Source organism: Pseudopipra pipra, chromosome 2, assembly GCF_036250125.1.
Source record: "Pseudopipra pipra isolate bDixPip1 chromosome 2, bDixPip1.hap1, whole genome shotgun sequence".
Taxonomy (NCBI): domain Eukaryota; kingdom Metazoa; phylum Chordata; class Aves; order Passeriformes; family Pipridae; genus Pseudopipra; species Pseudopipra pipra.
The window spans coordinates 87,935,692-87,960,552 of NC_087550.1; the positions used below are offsets into that span (position 1 = coordinate 87,935,692).

The 24,861-nt window shown below is 36.3% G+C and overlaps 1 protein-coding gene across 6 annotated transcripts in view; it reads right to left on the reverse strand.

Annotated features, from left to right (window-relative positions):
• Positions 1–24,861, reverse strand: part of REV1 (REV1 DNA directed polymerase) — a 70,513-nt gene that overhangs the window by 38,319 nt on the left and 7,333 nt on the right. For 5 of the 6 annotated variants that reach the window (XM_064646291.1, XM_064646288.1, XM_064646287.1 and 2 more), the window contains exons 2-8: positions 17,697–17,763; positions 16,835–16,967; positions 14,922–15,090; positions 8,802–8,951; positions 5,882–6,594; positions 3,976–4,083; positions 2,371–2,487 (exon numbers count right to left, since the gene is read on the reverse strand). In XM_064646291.1, coding sequence (XP_064502361.1) covers positions 2,371–2,487; positions 3,976–4,083; positions 5,882–6,594; positions 8,802–8,951; positions 14,922–15,090; positions 16,835–16,967; positions 17,697–17,753 — 1,447 coding nt within the window. In that variant the 5' untranslated portion in view covers positions 17,754–17,763. Of the gene's footprint in view, positions 1–2,370; positions 2,488–3,975; positions 4,084–5,881; positions 6,595–8,801; positions 8,952–14,921; positions 15,117–16,834; positions 16,968–17,696; positions 17,764–24,861 lie in introns of those variants that run through there. The other variant, XM_064646292.1, reaches the window with a different exon arrangement.

The following is a 24,861-nucleotide window of genomic DNA, read 5'->3' on the forward strand; positions in this document are numbered from 1 at the left end:
AAAAAAAAAAAAAGTAGCTGAAGCAGCAGAATTCAGTATTTGGTCAAAAGTGATTCATAAGGATTTGGGGTTTTTTGTTTGGTTTCTTTTGGTTGTGTATTTTTGAGGGGGTGAGGTGCTTTGTTTCTGTCTTTTTACTTGGTTTTTAATTTAGAACCTTTTTTCAAATAAGCAAGACCTGGAGAAGGCAAAATCAGAGAATACTTGGAAAATATGAAGCACCAAAAACCAGTGGGTTCCATGTTGAAGCATGGATGTAAAAGTGTGCTCATGTTCTAAGTTGCTCCCAACTACCTTTTCATTTCATTTTATAACATGTTCCCATTGTGTATGTTTAATGGCCTAATTTAGTATTTGTATTTTTGATATTTTAGAAAAAGCATTTTTCCATGCAATACATGTGCCTACTGGACCATGTATCCCTCTGGCACGGCACAGTTAAACATATGCTGTGAAGTGTCTGTGGTGTTTGAGAAGCCTAATCAGCAATTCCACCTTTTCATCTAAGACCACAACTAACTGTAATTTCTTTGCCCCAAAAGGAAGACAGGCCATGTACTTATGAGAATGCAAGCAGAAACAACAGGTTGGGGTTTTTCTGTTGATAAAACCACTGCACATGGAGATAAAAATTAATAAAGAGACTAAAAAATATTATGGACTGCAGCTAATGAAATAGAGACTATAAAAAGAGTGTTAGGGAAAAATCCTTTCACCAAAACAACAGGCTGCACAATCAGCCTAAGTATCAAGAAAGAAAGAGCTAGCTGCCTGCCTGTGTGCAAGCCAGTGAGACTGGATGCTGAAGTTAAAGAAATGAATGTGTGGATATTCAGAAAAAGCTGCCACAGTAAGAAACTGAGCTTGTTACGCAGTGAGGTTGAAATCTGTGTAACCTTAAGCAACACATACAGTAGAAGAGATACTATTGAATTTGTGAATCACAAAGAACATCCTAATATCAGCTAAACTTCTGTAATTTCACCACCTCACTCTCCAAACATCACTTGATTGTATTAAGTCACACCCTTATCCAGTGTAAGATCCTAATAAAAGTTAGGTAGTCACTGCATAAAACTGAACAACCAATGAATACTTCATACACAAGCTGTACTACAGAAAATCCAACCCTATAAAAACCACAGCTATTTCTGCCTGGTGCATACTGAAAAGTCCTTAAAAACTTAAAGGTCAGTGGGTTCCACATACATGTATTCTACCTCAGTTTTGAAGTGTTGGTAAACTACAGCAAAAACACAAAGCAAATGGCATCACTTCCAGTAATATGTTGCTTTCAAATGTCTTAAAAAAAATCCAAATCAAAACTGGAAATTTCCAAAATACTAATGTTTCATGAACAACCATGGAAGAACAACCTGCCTTTTCCCCCCTCTTGTATCACCAAAATAACTCACTGAGGTGTAAACTTTATAACAACAATATTTGTTACCACAAGGTTGGTAAAAACTGCATATACAAAGGAGAAACTCAGCATCCAAATCTTAACTGAAATTAAATAGCAGCTGCCCCTTGTACACACACTTCTACCAACCTCATGTTAAAAACTAACCTTCAAGATGATTAAACAGAATGTTGTTGGCCACTGAAGTTGCCAATGTTTAGCAATATACTTTCTCATACTAAATACAGTTCAGGCAGTATAATAATAAAACTTGTTAATAAAACTATAGTTTGTTTACATTAATACATTACTACTTGAGGACACAAAAAGTAACAAATTTCTAAATTACTGCAGGCAAGTACGGAATTCTCAAACTACAGCAGATGCCCTGGTTTTCAGGAAACAAAGTACCGAACAAAGAGAACTCACAGAAGTTGCACAGACTTTCCAAAAACCTAAAATGCTCTAAGGACCACCCAAATTAACTCATTGTACACAGATATTCTACACATGCAACTCAAAAGCCAACTTCAATCAATTTCTCACTGGCCATATGCTGTTGTTCCTAATTTCACAGTAAAAAAACTGTAGTAGACTTTTAAAATTTATTTTGTACATTCCTCTCTATAACTAACTTTCTGAGGAAAAAAGTGATCCTGGACAATCTGTATTTATTTCTTATTTTAAATAACTACTTAACATTTATCTTAACCTCAATGGAAGTGAGTAAAACCTAAAATTATCCTAAAATAATTTACCCATACTGAGCGAAGCAAACTAACAAGAAGTCATGGCGCTGTGCTATTCCTGAGGCCACAGTGTACCACGTTGTCCAAAGATATTTCTTTTCTGAAACCCCCACATGAAAGAAACAAATGTATCCACGGTGCACTTTATTAATAGTTTTTAAGGAAAAAGTCTTTTATAACAGCAGTTAAAAACAGACAGACAGACAGACTTATCTGTACCTGCTTTGCCATTCAATAGCTTATTCTGGTAATATTGCTGTTCAAGCTGGGGGTTTGCACCAGGGCGCAGTGGTGCTTTTCCTGCACCTCTGTTGCTAGTGACAGCTACTGGCTTTCCTATGGGAAAAAAATGCATATACTTAAAAGTCAACATCTATAATAGCTTACATTTTAATAACAGCACAACTAGGATAAGATCATAAAGCCTTTTAATTTATTTTTTATAGTTTCTTTCAAGCTTATATGCTCCTAGAGCATTAAAGAAGAAACAGGTATGAAAGTGACTTGGAATTGTGACAACAAATCTAATGTCTTATTGCAGTCACGTGTAAAAAAGAAAAGTTTTCCAGGAGTGAAAATACAGCCATAAGAGTTTGACTCTAGTAACAAGTATAAATGGAAGCTGTGAAACTTCACCAACGACCTAATGATTCATTAGTTAGATACAGCAAACATCGTACTGATTTTAAAAACTTCAACATGTTTATTAGCTAAGTAAACCAGAAGAATACCAAAACACTCTGTTCCACTTGTTTAACTGTACAAAATCAAATCTTTAGAAAACTTTTGACTTTTCTGTAGTATCAACACCTCCATGGTGTTTTTAATGGAAGCTAATTTACACACTGAAAGTTCTGGCAGACTTCTGTGGAACAGAAAAAGTATTTGCAGAAAAGATCTACATTCTTTATATTCCAGTAATGGAATTTGGAACTTGGCAGGAAATAAGGTTTTAAAGTTCCAAATGTAGCAGGAGTATCTTTTTCCTGCCTTTGGACAGAAGAGAGTAGAGGAATCATGTGTACAGCTTACTCTTTTTCCCAAGGTCTATGATAGTTGGGCGTGAGATGGTCACCACTGCACCAAGTCTTCAGACTTGTGCATCACTGAAATTCAGTGTTTGCACTGAACAACTAGGATCTCCATTTCTGAATGGTACATTTGTAATAAACAAACCCACCAAAACTTGCTAAGGTGCTCCACTAACTCTCCTATGTCCTAAAGATGATCATACAATTCAGGCTTCTAAACGCCTTCTGAATTGTTCAGCTTCAGGTCTTATAACACTTCACATGTAAGATAGGAAAGGGAAGGAGAAGCAAATTTTCCTTGAAAAATATGCATCAGGCAAAGAGACAATTAATTCTCAGCCTTTACCTTTCCACTTTCCTAGTTAAACAAAGTTTCCTAAACCACTTCAGGAAAATTATTAGGATTTTTTTTTTTTTTTAAACAGAGAGTGACCAAACCCCATTTTTGGTACAACTCAAATTTGATCTCTGATTTCTAATATGGTAAATACAAGACTCAATAAGATACGTGCAATATCACAGAGAATAGTTACTACAGATTTTACTTCTCTCTTCTTAGTTTAGATACTGAAAGGAGATAGCAAGGAGAATTCCAATTCTCTCTCCACTTGGCTTTTGGATTGTGAGAAAGTAAACAGGACAGAAACAATAAGCAGATATGAAAGTTGCATAGTCTGACTATCGAAGACATAAGAAAAATTATTAATATGCAAAGCTAATTTTGTAAGTGTACAAGTTTGGTTTTTTAAAGGCTCAATTGAGTAAACTGTAACACAGAGAATTAAGTACTGACCTTTGAGATCTGGTCTATTTCGGATAGCCACAGACACAAAGAAGCAATCCATATCCACGTGCATTATACAGCTCTGTGGCTTGGCTGAGCTCGCAACAGACACATTACCTAGTATGAAGATACACCAATAGAAAGCTTGAACCCTAATTTATACACTTTGTTACTACTCACAGTAGTCATCAAGGACTATTACAAGTTTTTACCACCTCTAAATCATAAGTATTTTTGTTTCCTCTCACCAAGAAGGTATTTACTCTGAGAAAGGTAAACATAAACAGTTCACAAACAACCTAAACAATGCATTAAACTTAAGAGTTTCTATTTTATTTTGTCATAATTAACACCTTCTACCTAACAAGTTCCCCCAATCCAAGGAGGTTAACACATGTTGTGGGCACTGGATCTTAATTTCGCCATGTTAACACTGTATCTGGAACAGAGAATTTTACTCCTTTTTGTTCATCAATCAAAAGAATTTTTGAAAAGATGAAGTTTAGTTGCACTAAGAACTACTGTTACTCTTCATGAAACAGTCCAAAATAAGTTTAAAACCTCCCATGCATTTGGTGCTGTATCTACACTCACACAAACATTCAGCAAAGATGAGCAAGATACCTCCAGATTGAAAACCTTACACACCTGAAGCACTACAAATATTTCCTAGCAGTTGCAAGTCTCCATGTCTATGTTGCTGACTTATTAGAGAAGGCAATATCTAACAAAAAAATCTTAATCTGAACAATGCATAAAGTGCAACAGTGAAAAAGACTTCAATACATCAAGTGACTGTTCCGCTTAACATGTGAGTTAATTACTGAGTAATCAGAAAAATGTTTTCCTGTTTTAAGTAATTTACAATTTGAACTCATTCTTTGAAAAATAAGGACTATCTGATAATGGGTGTATTTACAAATCAAGTAATCAGGTTAAGAAGCTGCTATTTGTCAACTGAAATACAGGCATTAACTATTTGAATCATCTAGGCCAAATCAAAGAGAAAATAAAAATATATTACCTAATACCATATTTTTGATTAAAAATATATATCTAGGTAGTTTATAAGGTAACATGCTTGAGAACTGGGGTGTCTTAGCACAAACACAGTACCAGTTAATTTATTATCTAACAATTCTTTTAGATATGGCAATTTATCATCAAGCATATATTCGTATGATTACAAGCAAATATTTTTACAGTACAAGAGTTGGAATCTCTTTAATGGTAGACAGCTAACCTTTTAATTGAGTAAGACTGTAAACAAGGGATTCTAAAGATGCAAAATACTTCATCTATGTTTTTAACACTTTGCCTCTCATGAATTACACAAGTTTTTTCACTTTGGCCCTTGATGCAATAACATAAAACATTTCTCTTCAAGGCAGGTTCAGAAGTCTCATATGACACCACTACCCATTTAAGCAGACACAGACCTATATAAAACTCTTACTATCAAAATATTTTTAATTTTAACTCACTTCCAAATGTTACTCATCTTTTAAATTTTCATGCTGAACAATAATATTTTTTCTTCTGTTTTTTCCCTACAGATTTTCACACAGCAACTACAGACTCGTGTATGTTTAGATATAGATAGATATATATTAGTATTTTTTCCCCTTGATCAATCCACATATCTTGGTAACGTCAGGAATGGTATTTCTATGAGAAGGAATTCAATATAGACCAGAGTATCACATTAAGTCACATTTTAAGTTAAAAAAACCCAAACAAAGCCAAAAGCAGTTGGATCAGTTAGTTTTCACTGCATCCAAGTCAGCAAGTTTTTCCAGATAGTCTGACTGTAATATGAATATTGAATACTAACCTATGTAGTCTCATTTAGACATTTAAAGTACAAAGATATAAGGCATCTTCTCAACATAAACCTCCTTAAACAAGTATCTACCTGTGTCAGTTTTAAGTGCAGACCTGCCTGCTTTCCATTTTTTTAATTTTTCCCTTCCTGGAAAGACACCGCTGTTTTTTCTCTGCAGGCTGTTGACAAACTCTGTCAATTCACACTTCCACGTTGATATATGGTGCAGTCTTGAACGTGAATAAAAATCAGAAATAAAACTACAATCTGAAGGTTTGGACACAGGTAAGGAAGCTGCCTTGCTAGGAGCAGGTACAGAAGTGCTTTTTGTGCTTGAAGGCCCCTGAACAGTGGAGTGGTGAGCACCATTTATTTTAGTATTACTGTGCAAAAATGAAGATGAGGATGAGTTACTTGTAGTCCTGTGTGGACTCCACGAAAAGTCTGTATTTTTGTTGCTTTGCTGCAACTGCTGCATTGTGCAGTCTCTAAAGTCAACCATGCCTTTTTCAGTCTTCCCCTCCTCCTGCACAGGGCCTGGAGAGAACCTGCTTGCAACACCGTTGCCGGAGGGCACCAAGCAATCCTGTGTCTTTAAGGCACTGGTAGAAGTGTGTGTGTGTCCGTTAAAAATGGCAGTGCTGTCTTTATGAGACTGAATCCCATTTTGTTTCCGTATGGGAAGAATCTCCTCCAGTTCTGTAAATCCAAAATCGTCACTTTCTTCTTCCTCTTCTTCATTCCAGCTACTTATTCCATTGGGTGTGATCTCATTTTCCATTTCGCACTTTTTAATATGATTTCTGAAACAGATACAATGATTAAATACTGTATCTTTTATAAATAAAGGCACATTTACAAGTCATTTCAAGTACTAAGTATTTATGTTCCTAATCCTTATCAGTATATACTTGTGTTTTTTACATTCTCAAGACAATTATCTCAAACTCTGAGCCACATCCTCTCAATGGCACAAAATATTGTATAGCCATACCAAAGATTTTGCAGATTACATCTATTATTAACAGCACTACCAGGAGTTTACATGAGAGTGACCATGCTCACATTAGAAAAGCTGCTGCCAAGGCCTTTAATTTGGCAAGAGGTCTCCAACTGGACTGCAATAATTATTTATTTGTTAACAGAACTGTACTACCACGCACAGCATGAATGCTGCAGGAATATGCAAACCATCAGAAGGGGTTATATTTTTATCAAAACATGTGATTTTCCTTATCTAGTTAAAAACAAACAAGAAGACAGGTATACACAAAAACCTGTTTTTTAGAGAATTATTTTCACAGAATCACAGAATATTCTCAGTTGGAAGGTATCTACAAGGATCACTGAGTCCAGCTCTTAAGTGAATGGCTCATACAGAGATACCATCTAAGACTAAGGCATTTTAAATTTTTTTTCCCCTCAATGAAAAAAATCTGTTCCAGTTCTAAAAATCAAATATGTTCTTAGCTTTTGATAAAAAACAAACAAACTACTTTTCAACTTATAAGCATATAAACCAAAGTATTCTGCTACAAGTGCACTGAAAATTTACATTTACTCTGACAGTGTAAAGACAAAGCTTTCACTCAAAAAATTAACTCTGGGTATTAAAACCAAAGCTTTCAAGAGTTGTACAAACTCCTGATCTGCTGAAAAAACCCAACAATCACTCCCAACTCCCAAAGCTAGCAATTTAAATACACAAAAAGAGGTGGGAAATAGTTAGCTATCTTGTATGGCAGTTAAACCAGAAAGCCAATTACTTGTGACAACAATTTGGTTAAGATTATCAGAAACATAAATTATATTAAACGTATTATTTTTGAGGAGTTGCGTGGTTGAAAATAGTATATTCAGTGGCATATACTCAGCATCAGTGGATAGGGCAGGATTTTAAACTCATGTTTTTCAAACTAAATTGATAATTTCAGAAATCTGAATATTCTTCTCATAGAAAAAAAACTTTAACAATGCAATAATAAGAGGTGATGGTGATTGTACCACTCATGGTTTAAAATACTGGTACGAAATACTGTTTAGGATATTTATTTTGTGGGACTGATTTTATTTTTCCTAAATGTAAACAAATCCCACTCATGTATTAGAGTCTCCTCAGCATTATGCATAACTGGATTTTAAATAAATCAGCTGATTGTGGAAGAACTCAGTACAAATCAGAAAATACAGTATCTTGTACAGTATCCTTGGCCCAGTTTGAGCAGTAGCGTTGAACCAGATGACATCCAGGTATCTTTTCCAACCTACAGCATTCTATAATGTTATGATTCTTGCCTCTAAAGAACAAACATGTACTTCTGAAAAAGGTGCAGGAACCTTCTTACAAAAAGAAAAAGAAATCCAGAGAAGAGTTCAAGTGGAATGTTTCTTTCCAAATTCCAACTCCTCTGCCAGTTAAAGAGTTTCACCGGTGCTTTCTGTTCTAGTTTCTTTCTCAAGGTCCTAGGCCTTTTAGGACACTTTTTTTTATATTGTAATTTCATTTTTTAATCCATCATCTCTCTCAAGCGTGACTTAAACCTTGCTGTTAGCATACGTAATGTATGCTGTGACTGTTTTTTTTTAAGGACACTAAAGAAAGAGCTTAACAACTAGTATACATTTATATTCATTCCTAGGCACCTTTAGCAAAAGTAGTCAAATGATACCAGCTTTTTATTTTTGAAATAAAAACCTACTTTTCAGTGTCACTAGACATAATCCTTTAATGTATGCCTGTTGCCTCCATACAGATATATTATATCCAAGGACACCTAGGTGATATTATCATGCAAACTGTGGTCCAAAGACTAGAGACAAGGCTTGAAGTCAAGGTAACTGTAGTTCTGCCCTCAACTATTTATATAGCTATACCTTACTTTCAAGTTTCAGTGCCTCAGAGCTTCCCTCATAAAGCTGAAATGAACTTTAAAAATGCTATATAGTTATAAATGCAAACCCATCATAGGTGAATGATGAGCATCTGCATTGCAGGATCTAAAACACTTACACCCTGTTGAGATCTTTAGCTATATTGCTTGGACCTGGCATGGCATCTTCAGGTTTGCATATGCTGTTAAAGTTGAGACCTTTTTGAACACTTGACTGCTTGGTGTAAAGCTGATAGGGAATGTGCGAGAGGAGACGTCCAGCTTTAATGCTGAAACAAAAAAAAAAAAAGGAACAGGTTATTGCCTAAGAAATTTTTTAAAAAACCCAACCTTCTATGCTAAAAAAAACCCCCTTGTGCAACAAACTATTACTTTGGTCACTACCTTTTGCTGTTCAGTCGTACTTGCAGTTCCTTTCACAACCCCTTTCCCACCTCTAACTGGATTGAATCGAAAAGTAATTTGTGATGTGGTGACTGGTACTACAAAAGATATTTGCACAGTAATGTTGTTCTCTTGTCTACATCCATTTCTCTTTCCAACTGACACATACAAAGCACACAAAAAGCTTAAATATTTAATTTAAACCCCAAAATAAACAGTCAAAAAAGCCATGATGAGTGGTCCAGGTTATTCCACCTGAACAATGCTGATTGAGCTCTTTACCTTGGAACAATGCAAATGCACATGTTCTAACTAAATTTGGGTAGAATTTGAAGGAAGTCAGCTAGGATGGGGTTCACTATTAAAAAAGAACTACTTTTTCCATTCCACAGGGCTAATTACCCCTTCTTGTGAGAAAAAACACTGATGCAAGCTAGACAGAAGAATAATTTCTAAACACACTTTCCATAAATATCTACAGCAATCATTCCAGTTGTGTTGCAATGTATCTCCCTCTTCTTTTTCTTCTTCCACTGAAACTGCAATTATATTTAAGTAACTGCTAAAATCCTTAGGGAAGTCACACATTTAGAAGGGACATCATCTCAAAAATACACAACAGTATTGCTGCTGGCAGTAGAGATAACAGCCTTCCCAGCCTACTTCACTTCTTTGTATACAACTCTTCACACTGAACACTGGGTCAGAGATGCTGAAACTTCTTAGAGCAGAGGAACCTCTCCCATATCAAAGCAGATTAAGAGCAGTATTTAGTTTTGAAGATACAACTGGATTCAAACTTTTTAAGAGAATTTAGCTCAGTGGCAGATACCGTTCTTCTGTTCTTCAATACCTGAATGCTTTCTCTTGGAGATGCGCTTTTTAACTAGCTCAGATCTGTACTACTGCCAGGGGAGCTGAGCAGTAGAACAAAAGCCCTTGGGAGCTTTCTTGCTGCAATTAGAGAAGAATATAGTGGGAGATCACATTTCCCAATTAGATAAATTAAAACTAGTTATGCATATACAAAGAGACCTGGTAAGGTTTCTATGGAAATAGCATAGTAAGAACAGCCTCAAAAACATACCAATTAAATACTGTTTGATACATACATATATAGCATTCATAAAGGAATATAATTTACATTTAACATTGCCAAACAGAGTTAAAAATACACAGGTAGAGTTTAAAAGCTTTCTTGTACAGAAAGTAGTGATGCAGCAACTAAGCTTTTACAATGCCTGATTAGACATTTTCTCCTATCACGTAATATTTCAAAATAATTGCTGCAATTTCAAGATGATTAAAAAGCCCACATTTATTTAAGAACTGGTTCATGACTTCAAGATTTTAGCTTCTGGAATAGCTGCATTACTAGATGAATCCACAGTTGTTTTTTACCAAACTGTAATTAAGATACAGCAATAGGAATCCTACTTTAGATGCGTCATTCAGTATCGTTCCTTGTTTCACATTCCCTGGATCACAAAACTCATAATCACTGAAAAAATTAGGTTGAAAAGGACCTCTGGAGGTCCTCTAGTCCAAACAGTGATCAAAGTAGGGTTATCTTTAAAGTCAGATCAGGTTGGTCAGGGCTGAGTCCACCCAAACGCTGAGTATCTCCAAGGGCAGAAATTCCACAACCTCTCTAGGCACCTGTTCCACTGCTTACTCTCTGTTACTGTGAAAAATCTTTTCCTCATACTCAGTCAAAATTTTCTTCACTGCAACTTGTGACTATTGCCTCTTGTCCTTTTGCTGTGCATCTTGAAGACCTGGCTCCATGCTCTCCATAACCTCCATACAGGTAACAAAAGACAACAATTAGATCTCCTCCTAGTCTTCTCTCCAAGCATAACAGAACCAGCTTCCTCAGTCTCTCAGTATGTATCATTTTTCAGTCCTGTATTCATATTAATGGTACTCCTCTGAATTCACTGCAGTTTGTGAATATCTTTCTCCTACTGCGAAGCGCAAAATCAGACACAGAACTCCAGATGTAACTTCAGAAGTGTTGAACAGATTGGAAGAATCACTTCCCTTGACCTGCTGGCAACGGTCTTGCTAATGCAACCCCATATGCTGTTAGTGTCTATCTCCACAGGGGCACAACTGCTGCTCCGTGGTCACCTGTAGTCCCCCTGGATTCTCAAGTCCTTCCCTACAAGGGTGTAAGCGAGTCCCTAGCCTGTCTGGTTGCATGAAATAAATTCTGTCTCGTGTTCAGGATTCTGTATTTTACTTTGCTGAATTAATTCCATCAAGTTTCTGCCATCCCATTCCTCCAGTTTGTTGATACTCTCTGAAGGGCAGCCCTGCTCTCCAACTGTTCTTTTCCAAGTCATCCACAAACTTGCTAAAGGTACTTTTCACTGCATCACCAATGTCCATGTTTTAATGAAGACATTAAACTGCATCTGCCCTCGGTACCAACCCTTCAGAAATGCCCCTTGTAAGCATTTGCTAATTTGATTCTGAACTGTTGACCACTACTAAGTGAGGCAGTCAAGCCAGTTCGTCACTCAGCTAGCAGCCCACTATCCAACTCGTTATCTCCCCAATTTGTCTTAAATAATGCAAGAAGGAATTGTGTCAAAAGCCCTAGTGTAGTCAAAGCAAATCTACTGCTCTCCCATTGTTCAGTCACCTCACTCACAGAAGACAACCTGGCTGGTCGGGCATGACTTGCTACCCTAGACAGAGCTTTCAGAAAGGTATCTTCCATTCTTCAGTGGCTGTGATGAAGCTGATCACACTGTACTTCCCTAGATTCCCTGTAACCCTCCTTTGCTTTTTGAAGACAGTGTGACATTTGCCTTTTATCCGGTCTTCTGGAAAACCTCATCTGATTGCCACGAATTTTCAAAAATGACAGAGTGGTATAGCACTGGTATCAGCCAACTTCTTCAGCTCCCTTGGGTGCATTTTATCTGGTACGGTAGAGTGTTTCCTTAAGTGAACCATAATTTATGCTTCGTATACCTTTGGTAGCACTTCTCCAAACTCTGCCACTAGACATACAGGCCTTCAAGGTGTGAAAATAGACCTTGCCACTAAACACTGAGGAAAAGGCAGTATTGAATTCCTCCGCTTATTCCATATCCTTTGTCATGAGGTTGCCCCACTATTCAAGAGCAGGTCTGCTCCATTTGCTTCCGATATAGCTGTAAAAGCCATTTCCTTCCCCTTCAGTTTACTATTTCCCCACAAAAATTACTGTGCCAAAGTAAAGTGGCATCTCTTCCAAAAGCTGTACTTTTCTAAGACTGATAGCTTTTATTTATTCAAGTGTCATACCAGACTAATATTTTTTAAATTATTTTAAACTATTTTCTTCACATTTTTGTTAGATTAACACAGTTCTTTACAAAAAATATTCACTCAATTTGAAAATCAAAATATGATGCTAATTAAACCAAAATTCTAGAGCTACTTGCATTTAACATCAGGTTTATTAGAGTCTGACTTCAGACCACAGTTCATAATAAGCAAAGCTTTTAATGCAGCAATAAACTTCAACATATGCCTTACCATGCTTGGATAAGTAACTCTGAATAATCTTATCTTAAATAGTTTCCACAGTGTATTCCAAATTATTAACATTTTTGGTGTTTTACATTAATGTCTTGGTGGCTTTCAAATAAAAAATGAAAACAAAAGCCATTGTAATAAAGTGTTGTGGTAAGTTCATTAATCTTTGGAAAGCAGACAGATGCTATAGTGATAAGCACCCGTAAAAGACAGGAATAATTCATTCCATTATAAGCAAAGAATTCGAGTCACATGCAGTAAGTAAGGAAAAGGGTTACAGAGTCAAGAAGCAAAACCCAAGTCACTGTATTAGCAGTTTGCAACCTGAACTCAAGTCTTTTCTGTTCAGAGAATGTGGCAGGTACCATAGTGAAAAAAGATAATATGTGATTATGTAATTAAGGACTAAATCATAATCTTTGCACATAAGAAAAAAATCAAAGCTCCACAGACAAACAGAACTTTTCATTTTGCAACCTTGGATGCCAAGACTGAATATCTAATGACACTGCTTTTACCAGCAATTTGTGACAATAACATTTTAGGTTTGATTCTTAACCAAACTAAAAAAGCCCAAGCTCACCATATTGCTTACAAGAGAGCTAGAGAGGGGCTTTTTAAGGGCATATAGTGACAGGACAAGGGGGAATGGCTTTAAACTGAAAGACGGTAGGTTTCGATTAGGTATTAGAAATTCTTCACTGTGAGGATGGTGAGACACAAACAGGTTGCCCAGAGAAGCTGTGAATGCCCCATCCCTGGAAGTGCTCAAGGCCAGGCTGAATGGAGTTCCGAGTAAGACACTTCCAGTCTAGTGGAAGGTGTCCCTGCCCATGGCAGGGGGGTTGGCACTAGATGATGTTTAAGGTCCCTTCCAACCCAAACCATTCTATGAAACTTGGAACCTCTATACCTACAACACAGATTTCCACCAACTGATCTAAAGAGGAACATAATTTGGTGTGCCATATACAGAGATGTAGTTTTTAACTACTGAGCATTCTTTAACATTCTTGAAGACAAAAAAAAAAAAAGAGAGGTGGTGATTGTGAAATTAGCTTCTATTCCAGATTCTGATATGAACCCTGTTCTACTGAGACAGTGAATTCCTTGTTTCCTTGTGCCCAACACCCTTTATCTGTCTATACTCTGTTCTTCTGACTTACTCTGGAAGCACCACCTTCCAGAACCAAGTGATGCAGAACTGAACACAAGACACCATTAAAGAAAATTTTAGATTTCATATATTAAGTTCTAGCAAGTCTCTATGGAATGTATACAAACTGATTTTTCCAACTTGGTTAAAATCATAACAAGCTCTAATGACACCAATGACAACAGCCAAATCTTTCCACTAAAACCACAACTACAATCAATTTTTCAAGTCCTTAAACTCAGGGGTGAGGCCCTAAAACTGTTTAAAAATCCATCTAAAATCTCTTTGAAACAAAAACTTGTAATTTCTGACTAAAGTTTAAAAAAATTATCCTAAAGATACATGATATGAAACAACTGAATTCAAAGGACTGAAAATGAGCAAACTGAAAACAGGAACTGCAAATAAGATTTCCCAAGTACATATGCAGAACAGTTCCTTGTGTGTTTCTGTTGGTCATCTAGGAAAGAGGCTACTCAAGAATAGCGTGACACTGACAGAATAATTTCCAGAACATATTCCTGCCCGTTCTATTTCCCATAGAAATAGATGGAAGCAGACAGATACAAACCAGATTAACTGCTCTGAGCTTGGCTACCATCTTTTCAAGGATCTAAGGACAACTTTAATTGATCCTATATATTCCAGTGGAGGAACCAAAGAACATAAGTTCTTTGTAAATAAAATGTGGGGTATTATTTTTTGTTTTGTTTTGTTACAAAGTCACAACATAATAAATGTTTACATGCACTAGTTACAATTTTATGAAAATGCTTTTCAATTGACATCCTTCTTTATTTACAGAAGAAATGAAACTTATGCAATGCACAAAGCAAGAAGTTAAAAAACAATCACCTAATACTTATTTAACTCTGAGATGACAGCTGGTCAGCTGGTTGGACACTAAATGGAATCACTAGGATAATGTTCAGTTTCCTGATACGCTTGAGACTTTCTGACTGTTCTTAGTGAAGTTTCTCAAGGAACAATCCCTAAGAAGCAAATCTTCAATGTAACAGTGATACTTTTACAGCTGTTACAAAGACAGATTAATTTTAAACTAACCCATAATCTCAAAAGGCAATCTTCTGTAATGCTTTTTTTTTCAGATTTTTTTTTCCTGCCCAAAAGGAGAAATCTCCAAATGCAATAGACTTAAACTCACCTTTCCATGATCCACTCTGGCCGAACTACTTTTTCTCCTTTCAGTTCTTTTATTTTGGCATTTGGAAGATTGGTGGCAATGATGTGAGTTGTTTTTGATCTGGAATAGTACACATGGTATTGGCCTCCATGTAACATCATTAGCCGTCTTAATTCATCAGCTGAGGGATCTATAAAATTAAACCCAGAAATATTCCTGTTTTGTGTCAGCAAATACAAAAAGAAAATCAACTTTAATTCATAAATATGATGCCACAATCAGAAAGAGTGAAAACCACTGTTTTTCTCCTGAAAAACCTTACAAGTTCTTCAAAGAACAAATCAGAAAAACATTTTTTGAGAAATGTAGAAAACTGTGCTTTTTAAAAGACTGATTCAAAATGTAAACATTCTACTTGCTATAGAGGATTGTCTTGGACCTTCCCACAATACGTTATGGTGGAGGGCAGGAAAAAATAAGTAAATTTAATCATAGCATAACATCTACATAACACCAAATTAGATTAACTCACATATATTTTCACCAGAGTATGAGAAACTAGTTTATATCCAGAAGTAATAGAAAATAAATACTATAAAAAGGGTTTAGCAAATTTTACTATAAAATTTCTGCTTTACTGAAGCAGTTAACTCACTCTTTCCTCACCAGGTTATTCATGAATTGTTTTTGGGAACAGTGAATATCTTAAAAACTAACAACTCTTCTTATCTCCTGAACAGTGTTAAAAAGGGTACTTCTTTTGCAAGCAGAGGTTGGGGGGGGCGGGTGGAAGGCAAGAAGTTTTAGCTTTGAAAATGTTTGCAGTGGTGTCACACTGGCCCCAAAAGGTTTGAGTCAGTACAAACAATGCTTGAATAGTGAATCTAGCATAAGGCACTAAAAAAAAATTGATCAATACAGGAAGGAAGAAAATTTTTTTAAAGGGTACAGTTACAATTCTTTCCAGTGGTATACTGTCAATTCTCAAAATATGTCTAACATTTCATTATACCTCTACCTTATAAGTAAAAGTAGCACACATTTTCTCCAAGTGTTATCTTTCCTACTCCAGCCTTTCAGACAAATGTCTTGTAGAGCTCTATTTAGGCACTACTACCTTGAAGAATACACAAATGCCAGATTTTCACCAAAGAAACTGCCTGTACTAAATAACAGATTCAGACGTATTAGTAGTTTAACATATCCACCTTAACCTATTTCAGTCCGTTTGAGCCCTGTGCTTAAACCAGCATTAATCCATATCATAGAAGCTGTACACATCACTTACATAACAGTCACAGCATTCCTGGCAGAGATCCTTGAAAAAGGTTTCTGGGGAGTTTCAAAAAGGTTATTAAGCTGCTTTACAGAACCCAGGAGAAGCATGAACTTAAGTAGGGTAGATTAAAAACCTTATTCCAGCTAACATGCCCTACCAGTCCATCACAGATAATGCATATATGTCTTACCTCTTCTCTTGTTCCTCCTTCCACTATTAGTGGGTTCTCTGTCTCAAGCACTATGCCACTCTGAGAAAGAAAACCCTGATGTACCCACCCAAAAGCAGATTTAAGGCATACAACCCAACCATCAATATTTTGGAAAATTAAAAATTTAATATATGTAGGAATATGGAGGAAGTTAAAAGGTTTCATTTCAAATAATAAGATCATGGAACATGGAAAAAATCTACTCCTATTTCTAGCAGTCATCTCTCACAGAAATGATTTAGTAAAGCAATATTTATATTCAAAATGTAATTTTATATTGAAAACCTTAATAATGAAAAACAAAGGAATATACAAAACATATACAGTAATTGTCACGTATTTGCTTAGGTGCAAACTTATGTATTTTACAGTTCTTCATTCCTATTAGGATGATAAACATTAGAACAACACAAAACAGATCCTCAAAAAAAAAAGAAAGTTCACCTGTCAAGCCATTGACGTAGATGGCGACTCCACTGAAGATACTTGATGCATTTCCATCCCTCTGCTGCTGTATGACTGAATCCGACCGGAACTGATCCTCCAATTTCTTAACCTTTGCCGACATGTACCCACCCTAGTTTTTAAGTTAAAACACAACCCATGAGGCTAGACTTATTTCTGTTTACACTTATTTATGTTTACACACATTCCTTCATATTGAATTTGGTTGACTCGCAAAAGACATTCATTTTCCAAATGAAACGCAGCAAATCCTCCACCATAAACTCTTATCTAGATAACTGCATCTTGTTACCAACATGGTAGGATTTATTTCATACTTCTTTTATCTTTTTCCTATAGAAAAAGATTCTATCTATATTAAAAATTCTTATGAAATAACAAGAAAGAAGAAATAAGGAGATAATGCAAGTTTGGATGCTAAATTGGGGCTCATTGCCTAGAGAAACAATGTAGTTCCGTGTATTTTCAGTTCTTAAATATACATGAGACAGTAGTAATTTATGTAAATTAGGTGCCTCAGTTATTGTCTGTCCAACTACAGAATGTGGTGGAGACAACCATAAATAGTTTTAAAATTACTTAGTGTATTTTTTAAATGGAGATTTAAAGCTATTCAAGGGTCTGCACTTATTAATAATGCAATTTAGTGGATTATTGTGAACAAAGACTTCAAAACTTCGTAACTCAAAAATTTCTTTTGAACTTAATTATGCATTTTCAAGCAAAGCAAAAGCATTTCATTTACGGCATCCCTTTAGCACATATAAAAAAACTGTAAAACCCTTTTAACCACAGTGCCATTTACCTCTTTAAAAAAAAAGACACTTTGTTTTGAACATACCCATATTCCCCATCCATCGCCTTCGGCAGCCCGTTTCCGCCATCCACCCCGCCTCATCCTGAAGCTTCTGCATAGGAAGAACAATGCTTGATCAATTAAATGTTCAGCATTTCAGGCCATTTACAGATAATCAAAAATATTACATTTTTTTCAACGGGCTTCACTGAAGTATATGAGTTTCACAGACAATCTAGAAATGCAAAAGTACATAAAAACTAGTTCCTCAGTTTTGTAGCAATGCATACTGTAGTTCCTTCTATGTATCAAAAACCACACATGTACATTTTATTGTATTCTCCCTCAACACAAAAAACTCCTTACAATGTTCAGTTTTCAATACAAATAATTAGATTCTTCCTGTTCACCACACATCTTCCATAAAAAAAAAGGAGTAATAAAAGGTTCTTAAACACAACTGCTAACATTCATGCAAAACATTGCCCAAGTCATAAACATTCTTTTATTTCCTATTTGATACCATATACATGGTGTGATGCAGGCAAACTCCTCCTGGTATTAGAGACTGGATTAATTTCACCAATGGATTTACAGCTGTTTATAAAATGTCCTAAAACTTGCTGCTCTGATGCAATACAACACACAAAAGCAAAACCACCAAAGGCTATCTTACAGTCAACAAAAAGCCAGCTGTTTAAACGACCTAGGAAGATCTATAGTTAGGTTTCTGATGTGATTCTTCGGGGCTTTTTGTTTGTTTGTATTGCTTAATAATAAATAAATAAACACAACCAGCCAAACTGCAATTTTGCTTTATGCAAGACACTTATCCCTGGACCATGAGCGGAACACAGCAGTGTCCCCAGATAAGCTATTAGTTGGCTGGAACAGAACTCTTGGATAGAAAATGTTTGGACTGTGGCCAACTGTTCCCTGCATCCAAGTGACTCACATTTACTATAGCTGCTGTAACACTGATTTTAAAATATTGATTAATGATGTAGTAAGAGGTCACTATTACAGAATGACCTCTAAGAGGCCTGCTATTAAATCTCTCGCTTTCTAACCAAACTCATTCTCTAAACAAAAAGACTATTTTGTCTTTTAGGTCTATCAGCTCTTCCAGTATGAGGACAGGACTCTGAAATTTAAAAAAAACAAAACAAAACAAAACAACAACAAAAAAAAGGTGACTGCCATAAATGTCCCATTTCATTAAATATTTAATTTATATACTCTTATCTTCCATAAAAATGCAACACATTCTGGTCATTTTCCTGTCTAGGCCTTCTACTGCCCTGTTCTGGAGACTGCCTCATTTATTGTATTAAAATTCTGTTTCCTATGAACCTGGCTGAAAGTGAATTCTAGCTTCTCTTTAAACCCTTTTGTCCTAGAGCTACCAAACAGGCATACTTTGAAAACCCGTTAAACCATCCTGGATTGCAGGCAGGTTTGACTGCAAAACAAGACACAGCAGCAGGAAAAGTTTTTGTAAGTATGATCGTTTTCATGGACTACTGCAAATATGCTAAATTTGGTAACCACAGATTATAGTCAAAGCAAGTACAACTATCTTGAAAAGACAAGATTCTGTTTTATGTTTTGGGACCTCTGCAAACACAAGAAGATCGTGATGCACGTGGTTCTATTCTTATAGTTGCTGTAGCTTGATACATAACCGACACACATGTATGTAATTATGAAGATTAATCACATGTCAAGGAGATGAACTCTACACCAACAACCACAACAAAGCAATCCCTCCTCAGATTACTGTATTTTCTCTCGAGGTACCTGCCTTTCTTACTCAGAGACCTATTTCCAAGACATTGGGCCTTCTGAAATTAACTTTTAGTGGTTTCAATTATATGTAATAGATACCACAGAACTCTTAAGAAGCACTGAGAAAAATGAGAGGAGATGAGCTAGATGACCACATAAAATACAAAATTGACTTTTTTCCTGGAGAGGACAGTATATACTGGAAATGTCTTGATGATTTCTTTCCTATTGAAAATTTGTATTTTTCCACAGCTGAAGTCAACTTTGACAATCTATCACTTCTGGCTAAGAAATTCTTGAAGAAAAATGCAAGTTCAAAAAAACCCCATCCGTTAACGAAGATGTCATCTGTTTTTAGATACTACAGATATCAGTGTATGAGCTCATAAGAGACACCACAATTTGAACTACTAACTATCCTTTCTCTCTCTTAATAAAGGATGACAAAGTGGCTACAAAAAGGAGAGAGGCTCTGTCTTTATAAGGAGCCACACAGAGAGGACGAGAGGCAACGGATACAAGCTGCACCAGGTTTCTTCTTGACATAACAAAAATATTTTTTGGAGTGAGAACAATCAGTCACTGGAACACAGGGACATGGTAGAATCCTCATCACTGGAGATTTTCAAGTTGCAATTGGACAGGGTGTTAGATAATCTCATCTAGGCTTCCTTACTCATGAAAAGTTGGATTAGTCTTTTGAGGTCACTTCCAGTCTGGGCTGTTCTATGATTCTATGTCTATCAAAAAGACCTCATACAAAAATAAACTCTTACTCTGAAAAAGGCCAAAGACTGTACGAAATGCACACTCTGAATCACAACTCCAATCAGCAAGAAGATAGGATTTGATAGGTAGTTAACTCTGACCCCTAAACAGGCAACCTCCTGCTTAAATTAAACTGAACTAACTAATGCCTGATAAACTGAAGAACTGCCTTCATAAGGGCAAGCTTTTCTGAAATCTTGAAACACGTTTAATTTTTATTCAGGACACAGAGGAAGAAATATCTCTAGTCTAAAAGCCATTAGAGCTGAACAACACAACTAGTGAAGGCCAATCCAAATAAGAATCATGAGTATGTGCCTAGTTTGATTAAAATCAGAAATGGGACAAACAAAGCTACTTTAGGTCAGTGTGCCAAAAACATGACAAATCAACTGCTCAGAAGTCGTCTTCCTAGAGCCTGAAAACCTAGAGAAACTAGGCTGTAATGCCTACTTAAAACATCTGATAATGATATACCATTTCCTTGGCAGATGTGATTTTTGATTTAGTCCACTTAAACCAGTCCACTTAAATTCTAAACATACAAGTTAGGAATACGGTGCTTCAGTGATCACTAGATGCCTCTGGCTCAAGTCTTGAGGGTCATGGTTTATTTTCTTAATGCTGATATGAAAACCTGGGAAACTAATTTCTCCCTTTGTAGTTCCAGGAACTGAATGATGAGTCAAGGTTTCTAGAGACTACAAAGACACCTCACTGCTAAAGACTTGCACTTACAGTGCGAATTTTTCCTTGAAAATGAAGGTAACCTCTACAGCTGCCTTGCTGAAATCTAAGGAACAAATGAGCATAAGAGATATCTTGCACAGAATACATTCAATCAGAGGAAAATTTAAGCAAGATTTTAAATATGCTCACTGTGTCATGAAATAAGAAATGTAAGGAAGGTATGATACTCCCTCTATAGGAATCACGATGAAGGGATAAGTAAGAGAAATGCTTTGTAAAGAACCCTTGAAGTAGGGGGTTGAGAGTGAGGGGGTGACTGGAAATCAAGATGGGACTTCAAACACCCATCACGAGCAGGCCAATTTCAGACAAGAATTCATTTTCCTTGTAGTTCTCTCTTATAGTATCTAACTTGTTTCAGAACAGTTTTCTCTGTTTTCACAAATTCAAGAGCACAAATATATAGAGACTCAGTGAAAGTGAACCACCAGTTACTAGTTTTTACGTTATTTCTAGAGCCTGGAAGACAAGGTATACAGCAACCCTCTGCCCAGAGAAAAGCTTTTTAAATGCTCATATTCTGAACCTTTGAACACAAAGAAATCTTCAGCAATGAAAAAAAAAATCCCAACAAATTCTGAAACTCCACAAAAGCCTAGAAAGACAAAAATATTTCTAGGAATAGATTTCAGGTTTTCAGTGCAAGAGAAACAACCTTTCAAGAAAAAAAAAAAAAGGTCAAGTTAAGAACTCCTGCATTCAAAATTAGCGTAATTTGGTCCTGTACCTCTTTCTAGACCACTTACAAATGGCAAAATCTTATCATTCTACCAAATAGGGTTAATTAAAATTCAAATTTTTATTGGAAAATCCTTTTCAAAACCGGAGTTAAAAAAGAAGAGCTTTGATGCTTTGTACATCAGTAGAGGCTAGAAATACTCAATATAGCCAAAAGTATGTAACATCCCTTTGCATACTGCTTCACAGGCCTAGCATTATACTTCCCAATCCACAATCACTTAATCCTCTTAATAAAGACTGTTAATCAAAGCCAGCAGATCAGGTAATGGAATGAAATATTAAGCGTACATTTTATGCATTCTCTAAACATGTCTGCATGTACAGAAGAGTTACAGAGCAAGGAACAGAGATGTGAATGTTGACGTTAGTATTTGTTTTAATCTCATCTGTAGCCCATACAGTCTCATGCAGGAAAGTTATTTCTTTAAAATACTCTAAATTCAGGTTGGTGTGATTGTAAGACAGTGACTTTCCATTATCCTGGGCAGCTGGGATAACGTGGATAAGGGACTATCCCAAATCAAAACCACAGGTGTTGTGGGGAAAAATGGTTGGGAATACAGAATGCAGATCTTAATGACCCTGTTAGAAGTGAACATGGATCCCCATGGGTTTTTTAATTCTAGATCAGTACTAGTCCTGCCCAAACTTGAGTTGTTTCTGCCATACTCTTCAGCAGTCTCTTTGCCAAGTATATATAGTGCAGAAGTATTTTTGCTGCCTCTTCAAGTAGCCAATTTGAATCTGGCAGAATATACACTTCATAGCTCTGCACTACAAGAAAGTATATGAATTATTTCCAAAGACAAAACAAGGCTGCAGCGTGACTCAACAAACAACCCTCCCAAAGTTGTGTCTAAATACATGGCACAAGTAATGTTTCATTCAGATAATCTAATTTTAGGTAACTGAAAGCTGCATGAAAGTATAACACGTTGTAACAGCTACTCTGCACTTCTGACCAGAGTAGACATGCTGTCACTGTCCCCTAATGCAAAAAACCTTGATTTAATTAACATATTCACACCCCACAAGTCTTATTCTTGAAGGTGTTACTAACAGAAATATGGGTGTCTCTCGCCACAGATGATGAGTATCAGAATCTTTTGCTTGAACTGTAGATTCAACCCATCCCAGCTCAGCAGGGCTCAAAAGTTGTTTCCATCAAGTGGGTATTTTGTGGCTTGTTTGAGTTTCTTACATCTACTTTCCAGCTCCCACATCAAACTCACCACTCTACTTGGCACTAGTCTGCAAGCTCTTTGAGGAAAGAACTAACCTACATGTTTACACATTTCTCAGCACAAGAGAGTCCCATTCTTGGCTGAGTCTTCTGGAAAAGAACCGCTGCTACAGGGTATAAAACTGTTTTCTACCACATATTGAAAAGTTCAGAATCCAGCAGATGAACTCACACAAAAAAAGTTCAAAAGCTTTTTTAAAGATACTATATGCTTAAATGCCTGTGATTTTAGAAAATTCAGAGCTAACACTATACTGCAAAGCAACTGAATTTTATTCTAAGTGGGAAATAAACTCTCAGGGTGAAGTTTCTTAAGATGGTTGAGTCAACTTGATGGCTGACTGTCACCAAAAGGGACGGTTCTGCTCTTCAACCTTTGCTGGCCTAACAGGCTTTATGCCTTCATCCCAACCTCTACACTGCTTCCAAGTTCACATGACCCCTATGTTCACATCGGTGCCACATGCAATTCAGCTCACTAAAAAACCCAGAAGTATGACATAAAATTACTGGTTAGTTAGTTTCCTGCAAGTTCAGCAAGATGAACTGACTTACAGAAGCATCAAAGCCAAAGCAGACAGGCCAGAAAAGAGAAATGGATGGGATCCTAATATTAGCCATTAAAAAATAGCTAATAGAAATCAACTTTCAGGGTCATGGTTATAACTAACTGAGGGGAAATGTAGATACAGAGTCACAATGAGTTGACCAGAGCTGCTCATGTTCTTTTCCCCCAACAAACCAAGGGGTAAGCTACCTCACCTTTTCCATTAGGATAAGGGTTTTAAAGAACATTACAATCAAACAGCTCCCCATCTTAGGCCATGTATGCCCATATGATAAGTACTCCTAACTACAAGCACCTTATGTTACAGGGTCAACCAGCAAGTTTTATTCTGAAGTTCAATCTTTGATGATATTTTAAAGCAAGATAAAAGAAATTAGCTGAAGGACACTTGCAACAATAGCTGTTGTCAAAAACACCCAACACCACCTCCATCTTCTGTGAATAAACCTAAGAGTAAAAATTAGGAAAGAACAAATTTTAAAATCTTAGGCAAATCAAATATTAGACGCAAAACAATTAGCACAAGAAATTTAGATGTAGCATTTTTCTAAGATGTGAACATCCATAGCACTTGCTAGAAAGGTGAAATACCATACAACTCACACAAAGCGTGGGAAAACCCCAAGTCCTTCAGAATCAACTCCTCCTGTGCAGATGACTATTCTAAAACTGTGTTCTGTGTGCACTTTAATTTGAGCTTGACAGCAAAGAAATGATACTCTGACCTTCATTTCAAGCACACCCCTAGAAAGAGATGCAGGAACTCTTTCCTAAACTAATCCCATTTCCAAACTGACTATTTTTGCAACTCAAAATGGTCTTTATTTCCAATCAGTCTGGTTTATAATCATGGACTAAATACTTTACACGCAAGTAACAACTAAGAAATATCAATTTCTTTTGCTAGCTAAACATCACAATGACATAAAGCAGTTGTACAGCAGGTAACCATCTATATGAGAGCGGTACAAAACAGAAGAGTTTATATCTTTTCACAACTTACTTGGACATCCAGGGCACATGATTGTTTTAGTTGTCCCAGACTGAGGAAGCATGAGCAGATGGTCCAGAAACCAATATCACTGCACAGTCTGCACCAGCTTTGAGCACTCTCTTTTCAAGATATCCTTTTTGCTTTTATACATGGCATTTGAGATGGCTAGTTCTTTGAAAAACAGCAAGACAGATTCAATTTGAGACCAACTGTCAATGTTTCATTCCCCTCTAGGAATAACACTCAGTAGCAGCTCCAGTCCATTTAGAGGTTGTCACAAGTAGTGGTTTAACTTGGTTAAATTTTTCTTCTGCTTATAGAAAACTCTGGCCTTCAGTTTCAACATTTCTGTATTTCT